The sequence below is a fragment of the Octopus bimaculoides genome, chromosome 9, assembly GCF_001194135.2.
Source record: "Octopus bimaculoides isolate UCB-OBI-ISO-001 chromosome 9, ASM119413v2, whole genome shotgun sequence".
Classification (NCBI taxonomy): domain Eukaryota; kingdom Metazoa; phylum Mollusca; class Cephalopoda; order Octopoda; family Octopodidae; genus Octopus; species Octopus bimaculoides.
In genome coordinates, this window is record NC_068989.1 from 15,062,676 (window position 1) to 15,072,951 (window position 10,276).

At 39.8% G+C, this 10,276-nt stretch overlaps 1 protein-coding gene across 1 annotated transcript in view; it reads right to left on the reverse strand.

Annotated features, from left to right (window-relative positions):
* LOC106874618 (uncharacterized) overlaps nt 1-7,704 on the reverse strand; it is a 16,901-nt gene extending 9,197 nt beyond the window's left edge. Inside the window, exon 1 of the mRNA XM_014922407.2 lies at nt 6,994-7,704. Coding sequence (XP_014777893.1) covers nt 6,994-7,076 — 83 coding nt within the window. The 5' untranslated portion in view covers nt 7,077-7,704. The remainder of the gene's footprint in view (nt 1-6,993) is intronic.
* Nucleotides 7,705-10,276: the final 2,572 nt, after the last annotated feature.

Here is a 10,276-nt window from a genome sequence, read left to right on the forward strand (position 1 = left end):
ATTACCGTCCTTATTCTAATTCATGTCCACTGTCAGGAAATCTGCCGTCACACATGGGACCTCTTCAGCGACACTTTCCATCTTCGTGCTGAAGAGGTCACAGATGTGTAAGGCGGCGAGCTGGCAGAATCGTTAGCACGCCGGGCGAAATGCTTTGCGGTATTTCGTCTGCCGTTACGTTTTGAGTTCAAATTCCGCCGATGTCGACTTTGCTTTTCATCCTTTCGGGGTCGATTAAATAAGTACCAGTTACGCACTGGGGTCGATATAATCGACTTAATCACTTTGTCTGTCCTTGTTTGTCCGCTCTGTGTGTAGCCCCTTGTGGGCAGTAAAGAATAAGATGTGTAACGAAAGATTTCTGGACAATGGCAGGAGTTAGAATAAGAACAGTAATAAACAAGTGAAGAACGAATACATAGTGTGTGTTTATTTGGCAAAGTAAAAAAAAAAAAAAAATGACCATCCCGAAATACAACAATGTTTCAACACACGGTTTCATATCAGGAATCTTGCAACACAAATTCATAAGCGCGCACGCGCACAAATTCCGCCGAGGCCGACTTTGCCTTTCATCCTTTCGGGGTCGATTAAATAAGTACCAGTTATGCACTGGGGTTGATATAATCGACTTAATCCGTTTGTCTGTCCTTGTTTGTCCCCTCTGTGTGTAGCCCCTTGTGGGTAGTAAAGAAATACACACACACACACATATTTGTGAGGAATTTTGAATAGCTTTTCATTTTTAGCAGTATTCCAATATTTCCGATATTTTATAGAACAGAAATTACGATTCATAAGAAAAAAAGTTCCCTCCAAATATCAATTTACTTTTATGACACCTCAAATTTCTACATCTTTTCCTTTTCCCATGAAATACAGGACATCGAGGGGACAGTTATTCCAAAACTACGCCCATAAATATTTGTTCAATCCGTTCACTGCCCGATTTACTCCAGCATTTAAGGATTTAATGTGAACTCTCAGGAGAGGGTGATTGTAATCAGATCGCTTAGAATATGTTGTTCATTTTCGTGTTGTTTTTGCTAACCAAAATATAAGGAAAAATTCCAAAAGCAAAATAACTCGAAAATCGTCACTATCAACAACACATTTTCACTACATGCCAAAAAAGATTACCCCATTAAAAACAGAAATTACAAAAAAAAAAAAATAATAATAATTGCCGGCTGGCAAACCAACATAAGATCTACAGATTGACGAAAGTGAAAGTAGAGCCATAAACTGAAGGATCACCCAAATTAAATTCGCGAATGTGTTCGTGCATTTAGGATGTGAACATATTTCGGTGCCAGTTTAGCGTGCAAGGCTAATCTTAGCTAAGATCAGGTTATTTCACAGTGCAGACCAGTTCTCCACAACCTTTTTCACTTGCGATACACTTATATTCTTTTCAAAATTCAGCGGCACACCTGAACTAAAAATATAGCTAAAAGCATGGGGGAAAAAAATTATATTCAGGTTACACTGTGGCACACCAGAGTGCCGCGGCATACCGGTTGCGGAGCACTGGTGTAGACTACGGATTCTTTCGGTCATTTGACGGGGCCATTACCAATATTGATTATTTTTCGTCTTAAGTATCCAGAAACATAGACGCAGGCGTGACTGTGTGGTTAGAAACTTGCTTCTCAACCATATAGTTCCGTGTTCAGTCCCACCGCAAAACAGATTAGACAAGTGTCTTCTACTTCTAGCTTTAGTATCTTCTACTTTAGCCCCGGGCCGACAAAAACCTTAAGCGGATTTGGTAGACGGAAACTGAAAGTTATGGAGAAACAAAATAGACTCGAGTGAAATATCCGAAACCTTTCTTTGTCCCATCGAAAAACATTTTTCACCTCAAATTCCGATATAATCGAAATCTATGCCATCTGAAAGGTATTTGTAGAGAATTTCATTTAAAAATATCAATTTTCCCGAAAGTTACTTGGGTAGGTATGTTGAAGTTTTGTAATAAAAATAAAATGTCCTATAAAAAACATAGCTATGGCAGCTGAAACCAGCTCAAGGTGGGCCCGGTTAGCAAGGGATCGTAAATGGCACCCTTTTACAAGCGAAAGCTAATCCAGTCATCTCTTCCATACAGGAGAAGCGCAAAAAGTGGATAATGTGCAGTATATGGCCGTAAACAAGTAAAAGTAAACAGTCCTAAAAATGATGAAAGCAAATTCCGATAGAAACCGGAAGTGTTGATAGTGACATCCCGTAATTTCATGTAAACTATGACATAACCAATATATACAACGTACATATCTTATCTATAAATTTCAGCAATGTTACGTTTTTATGTTCGTTAACTCCTCCTAGACCGTTGGTGCAAGGACGACAAAACTCAAAGCAGCAACTCCCCTAGTCCCAGGGAATGTCCGAAGGGGTCTATTTTTTTAAGGTCCGCCTAATTGGGGCCCCACTGACCTATTTTTACCGCATTTAAAACTAAATATATGACACTGGCGATCAAATCGGAGCAATGACAATGAATTTCATACCATGAACTCCCAGGGCGTATCATAAGGAGGTTCAATTTCTGAAGGGGCGCTTAAATGGGACAATTTATGGGACAATGCATACAAACTGTTGTTATTCGAAAATGTTTGGGTAAATTTTTGGAGGGGCTATTTTTGTAACGAGTCTGTTTATTTACCTCAGTTCAGTTTTGTTGTTATTGGAACATCATTAATGCGGTACTACTAAAGCAGCGCGGACCCGAACTCGCAGTCGCACGTCCGCGCTAGCTAGTCGTGAGTGGTCGATTCTAACCCTAACCCTAAACCTAAACACGTATTCATTTGCACACGCGGGTTAGGGATAGGGTTAGGGTTAGGGACAGGGTTAGGAACGATCACTCAAGACTAGCTAGCGTGGACGCGCGACTGCGCGTTCGGGTCCGCGCTGCTTTAGTAGTACCCTGGATGCTAGAATTGTAGGTGCTAGAAAACTAATCCACAGAATTTGGTAAAAAAAGCCAAATTTGCCTTTCGTTTTACTTTGGTTTTCGTGTCTATTCTCACCTATGGTCACGAATGTTAGGTAATAACCAAAACTGTACAATGGTGAATAGAAGCGGTCAGAACGGTTCCTCCGAAGGAACCGTTACTCGACAGGGTGGGTGGCTCGGAGTTCAAGGAGTTTCTCCGAGATCGAGTTACTACTTATCGTCATTGTGAGATCACAGCTAGAGTACCACACAGAAATATGGTTAGAATATCTCAAGAAAGGATTGCAAGACGGACTTTTTTTCAAGCCGTGCCACCTGATGAGGCCTAAGGGTAGATTTAAAACGAGATAGTGGAAATTTCCATAGTCTTAGTTTGTCACGCGTGGGAACCCTGGAACAGAATGTAATGACGATTGCTTCTGATGGGACCCTTTGGAGGACTCTACTCCCACTACACTCCATCCTCCATCAGGAATAGCGGTCGGCGAAAATAAATGGTTTTTGCCTTCTTTTGTATCGGATGTTAAAAAGGTTTAGAAAACGGAACATATTGTGTAAGATTACTATGAAATAAAATGTTTGGAAAACAGATCGATCGTTTACAATATCATTCTACTATAGTCTGTTATGTAACGCTTAACTATGGAACAAAATCATAGACCGTAGTCAATTGAAATCATGAAAGTATACTCTGCAAGTCAAAACGAAATATCGCCGTGTTGTAGCAACATTTGAAACAATTATTATTAAGTCGACGAGCTGGCAGAATCGTTAGCACGCAGGACGAAATGCTTAGCGATATTTCGTCTGCCGCTAGGTTCTGAGTTCAAATTTCGCCGAGGTTGATTTTGCCTTTCATCCTTTCGGGGTCGATTAAATAAGTACTAGTTACGCACTGGGATCGATGTAATCGACTTAATCCCTTCCCACAAGGGCGGCAGCAATTTTGAGGGAGAGTATGAATCGATTACATCAACGCCAGTGTTCAACTGGTACTTATTTTATCGACCCGAAAGAGTGAAAGCTAAAGTCAACCTCTGTGGAATTTGAACTCAGAACGTTAAAACGGACAGAACACCACTAAGTATTTTGTCCCGTGTGTTAAGAACTCTGCAAGTCCGCTGCATTAACATCATATATCCTCATTTTAACACCCAATTTTTTTCTGGGTGGAGGTAAAGAATACGCACACCACCCGTCTTCGGTGTAACCCTAACCCTAAATACCGGGTGTGCGTATTCTTTACCTTGGCCTGGGCTACAACTCTTGAGTTAGAGGAAATGACAAGTGTATAACAAAGAATACAGGGTATCCACAAAGTCTGGGTACATGGAGTGAATAAAATCATGACATAAACAATTAAATATAAGAAATAATAATTTCTTAAAGTATGTGTTAATCCCCATGTACCCAGATTTTGTGGACACCCTGTATAGTTTTAAAAGATGTGCTCACCGAGCAACCTTCAGTCCTGCTTATATCAACATTGCGCTATCTCCAGTATCAAACACTTCACAAAAGAAATTAAGTATTTCCTGATCGTCTCTAAAACTTCCAAGTAACCATGGAATTTCCACGGACGCTACTAGTTATATCGACTACTTGTATGAATTTTGATAATGAATATGTCAAAGTTTCTGTTATGCGTCAAGCTAATGTATTTCAACATTTGGTTTCAATCCCTTTCTGGTAGTGTGTTCGGATCAACACGTAAGAAACAATGTTTTTAAGTAGTAAGGTCAGTGGATTAACAAACGGTGGAGCATCGAATACAATTCATGGTAAATTTTCAGATTAACACCCGCACGATTTTCACTAGGATTAGGGTTTTAGGGTTAGTTTTATGATTAGAGTTTAGGATTTAGGGTTAGGGACAGAATTCCCTAACCCTAAAACCATAACCTTAACCGTAACCCTAATCCTAAAACTAACCCTGACCCTAAAACTCTAACACCCTAGTGAAAATCTTGCGGGTATTAATCTGAAAATTTACCCAATTCATTGCAAAAGGTGGTTACGGTTCCTTACGTCGGATCTTTGTGTTCTGATTTCAAGCCCTGCCAACGTCGCTTAGACTTTTTATCCTCATGCAGTCAGTCGATAAAGTATCAGTTAAATAAACTGATAGATAAAGTATCAGTTAAATACAGTGGTCGATTTAATCGACTAAAACTTGAACATGGTCCAAAACTGAGTATCCGTATATCAATATTAGTAGTTATCTATGTTTAAGATGGTAAAGGTGGCGAACAGGCAGAATCGTTAGCATGCTGGGAAAACTGCTTAATGACATTTCGTCCATTTTCACGTTTTGAGTTCAAATTCCGCCGAGGTCGACTTTGTCTTTCCTCCCTTTTGGGGTTGATAAAGTAAGTACCAGTTGAGCACTGGAGTCGATGAACTTGCCAGCAATGTGCTAAAATTTGAAACCAATATAGGCGACTTTTAAGCACGTGAAGTCGGCAAGCTAACAGAATCGTTATTAGGCCGGGCAAAATGCTTAGCGATATTTCGTCCGTCGTTCTGAGTTCAAATTCCGCTAAGTTCGACTTTTCCTTTCGTGGTCGATTAAATAAGAACCATTTGAATACAGAGGTTGATGTAATTGACCATCTCCCTGCCCCAGTATTCTTTTTTACTTTAAGAACAAGGCCCGAAATTTGGGGGAGGGGGCCAGTCGATTAGATCGACCTCAGTACTGGTACTTAATTTATCGACCTCCAAAGGATGAAAGGCAAAGTCGACCTCGGCGGAATTTGAACTCTCAACGTAAAAACAGACGAAATACTGCTAAGCATTTCGCCCGGCGTGCAAACGTCTCTTACTTCTTTACTGCCCACAAGGGGCTACACACAGAGCGGACAGACAAAGGGATTAAGTCGATTATATCGACCCCAGTGCGTAACTGGTACTTATTTAATCGACCCCGAAAGGATGAAAGGCAAAGTCGACCTCGGCGGAATCTGAACTCAGAACGTAGCGGCACACGAAATACCGCTAAGCATTTCGCCCGGCGTGCTAACGTTTCTGCCAGCTTGCTGTCTTCCCCAATATTGGGGGCCTTATGCCAATATCAGTTATCGGCGTACCTTCGTATCGCCTTATCGTCTAGTTATCTTTTTTGTCTATTGATATTGTTTCAAATTTTGGCACACGGTCAGCAATTTTGGTGAGGGTGGGATAAATCGATTGTATCGTCCCAGTACTCAGCTGGTACTTATTTAATCGAGCCTGTAAAGGATAAAAGGCAAAGTCGACCTTGGCGGAATTGGAACTCAGAACGTAAAGACGGACAAAATGCCGCTAAGTATTTTGCCCGGCGCGATAACGATTCTGCCAGCTCGCCACTTTGTCTAACTATAAAAAATATCGACTCTACATTATATTATTTCATCCATCTCTGTTCAGAATTAAGATGTTGCCTAGGCTACTTTGACTTTTATTTCTGATATGATGAAATATTAAAATCATATTAGGCATAATTTATTCAACCATACTCATTCCTTATATAAAAAAGAAAACTCTCGGCTAAACGGTGAAAAAAAAATTGACATTTGATGTTACACGAAAAAAATTGGGTAAAAAAATCCAATTTTCTTTTTCAACTTGTTAGAACATCAAAATTTCATGTTTCAATTTAAAGATATGTGGTGTGTGTTAGTATGTATGTATGTATGCGCGATTAACAATTTGTTAAAATATTCACATCAGACTCCGATATAACTGTAATCCTACACTATCTGAATGGTGGTTGTAGAAAATTTCATTAAAAAGTATTCATTCTTTTCGGAAATTAATGAGGAAACAAGGTCCGGTGCAGGGCACACTAGTGTAGGTATGCTATCATTGGAGACGGTTATAACAAAGTTTGGGCTGAATAAAAATTAAAGATATATATATATATATATATATATATATATATATATATATATATAAAAGAGTAAAAAGAGAGAGTAATATATATATATATATATAAACCCACTGTAATATAATCAAAATTGATTTAATAAAACAATCTTAAAACAACTTACCTCAATGTGGTTTTTGCAACTTTTTGCATGTGTCCAGCTTTCAATTTATTTGAGTAGTATGTCCGTTTGTCTGGAGCATGCATTTAAATAATGTGTGGAAATAAGGCTGGGTTTATTTATATGTGAATGAATGGGGGATGAATGAAGGGTTGAAGAAATAATATTCAGAGACCGCTAAAGGTCACAGACAGGGGAGAAAGTGAGTGTTATGAAATAACGAAGATAGTTTAACTTGTATCAAAAGAATAGCAATTGATGTGATTGATTGTGTGTGTGCGTAGCTATAAAGATAGCTAGATAAGATAGATAAATTATCTAATTAAATAGCTATCAAACACAGGCAATATGAATGACAGCTCTTTGGTTATATATTCTAAAAGTGATTAATAGGTGCTTTTAAAAACCCAGTAGGTGTACATAAATGTTGTTCGTTTGCTGTACGGAAAGTCAAATGTACAATGACAGCGATGAATGTGGAAAGAACTAAGGCAGGCTACATCAAAGTTGGAGCGAACTGTGGGTGTGTATGAAACCGAATATATAGTGAAAATATCCACAACTTTTGTCAGCTAGATCTTCCTGACGTGACTACTTTCTGATCCTCACACGCCGCCACCATTCTCATCCCATCAATTATTGTGATCCCTGTCTACAACACCAGTATGACCTTTCCCAACAGCACAAGCTCTCACAATAAGAGCAACATGACAGCATCCCATCTCTCTGTTCCTGTCTTGTTTTTAATTTCTCCCCCCCCCTCTCTCTACCTCGTGCTTTCATTTCTTCTCCTTTGTGTGTATGTGTATGTATATATATATTTCTCTCTATCAATGTTTTTCTTCCTCTGTAGGCCTATTTGCGTCTCCGTATAGAAAACTTTAAGGGGAACAAGTGTGCCCGAGGGAGGAGTAAATGAAACAAAAACAAAAAAAAAAAGAATTTACAAAGATTGAAATCAAATAGTAATGAATAATTTTCAAGGAGTCTTTTCAGTTGTTTTTATTGAATTGTTACTGGCTGGTCAAAAGGCGACGTCAAAGAGACTTGCCGCCTTTAATGAACGGTCTGCGATCTTTCACCGGACCTCATACCGCCTGTCATTTTCTTTACGGTCAAAGATGTCTTTGATGTATTGTTAGCATTTTTGGCTCGGGACCGCTGTTGAGTTGCTTGGCTGCCGATAAGCGGCATATCAAACGGTGATTATACAGTTGTTTGTAATATTGTGTATGTATCCCGTGAGGCAAACTACGTAGAACAGGTGCTTGGTCAGAAATAGATATATTTTTTTCCTTCCATTAATTTGGTGTTTGGCGGTTGTAAGCTAGCAATCAAATTAGTTCGTTCCAGATACACACACTGTTACACACACACACACATACATACACACGCAAGCGTACGTACACACACACACACACACATACTCGTAAGGCGCAATATCCCAAATGGCTAAAGCACTAAGACTATTTTCTCAGATGTACCGAGTTTGCTTCCAGCTGAACAAAACTTTCGACCTAAGTCTGCTTCCTTAGCACTAAATTACTGTGAAGCACTTTGTTGTGTTTACCTCTGAATCATACACACACACGCACTCACGCTTTTCTTTTCTACAATAACGATTTCTTACATTGACACAATTCCACAGCATTAGAAGCAGAAGATTTATAAACAAAGCAATCAAATTCACCTCAGTGTTTGTACTTGCATTGGTATCGACGACCCCTGAACATGACAACAGCAAGATTTGAATACCTAACGTATCCGACCATAACAGTGGAGGCGCAATGGCCCAGTGGTTAGGGCAGCGGACTCGCGGTCATAGGATCGCGGTTTCACTTCCCGGACGTTGTGAGTGTTTATTGAGCGAAAACACCTAAAGCTCCACGAGGCTCCGGCAGGGGTTGGTGGCCACCCCTGCTGTACTCTTCCACCACAACTTGCTCTCACTCTTCCTTCCCGTTACTGTTGTACCTGTGTTTCAAAAGGCCAGCCTTGTCACACTGTGTCACGCTGAATATCCCCGAGAACTACGTTAAAAGGTACACGTGTCTGTGGAGTGCTCAGCCACTTGCACGTTAATTTCACGAGCAAGCTGTTCCGTTGATCGGATCAACTGGAACCCTCGACGTCGTAAGCGACGGAGTGCCAACAACGACCATAACAAATTACCACAAGGTATTTCAAGTCATCGATGGTAGCTCTTAGTCAGTGGTTCTCAATCATTGTTTTACCAATGGACCCCATTGGTTTCTATTTTATTCAAGTGGATCCCCATAGCCATTCAATATTTAAAAAAAAATCCTATTATATTTTTACATTTAGATATTATTACAAATTGTATAAAAATATTTACTCTTTAACTTGTTTCAGTCATTTGACTGCGGCCATGCTGGAGCACCGCCTTGAGTCGAGAAAATCGACCCCAGGACTTATTCTTTGTAAGCCTAGTACTTATTTTATCGGTCTCTTTTTGCCGAACCGCTAAGTTACGGGGGACTTGCTGTAAATAGCGGCCAAATTTCTTGTCTTTCGAATGACAGTGTACTGTCTTGAAAACTGAAGGTTATATTAAATAATTCTTTCTGCTATAAGCACAAGGTATGAAATTTTGGGAGATGGGGTTAGTCGATTATATCGACCCCAGTAATTGATTGGCACTTATTTTATCGACCCCAAAAGGATGAAAGATAAAGTTGACCTCGGCAGAATCTGAACTCAGAACGTAAAGACGGACGAAACGCCCCGAAGCATTTTCCCCGGCGTGCTAACGATTCTGCCAGCTCGCTGCATTAAGGTCGTGTTAAATAATGTAGTCCTAGATATATAATACTTGAGAGAAGGTCGAGGTGGCTACGGCTGGAATGTCTTTTTAAACATGTTTGTTCAGTCAGAACTCATATTTGGGGTTAAACCAACAACCATTTGTTTCTTTTTTTCTTTTTTTTTTTTGCACTCACGATCACAAGATCGTGGTTTCCATACATGGAGCAGGTGGTGCGCTGTGTTCTTCAGCAAAACACACACACACACACACACACACACTCGTTCCATATTAACACCTAATGCACATATATACTCCCACCACCACCACATAAACGTACGCGTAAATAGAAAAGCACATTCGACGCATTTCGTAAATTCTATTTAGACTCAGAACACGCATTGCGTGAAGTTTTACAGGAGTGACAAAATATTCTCGTGAGACTTTGATTAGTGTGATTCTGTTCATCTTCTGGCATTTGAAGCTTCTTTGAGAAACGTCTTTTTGTTGATTGGTCGACAA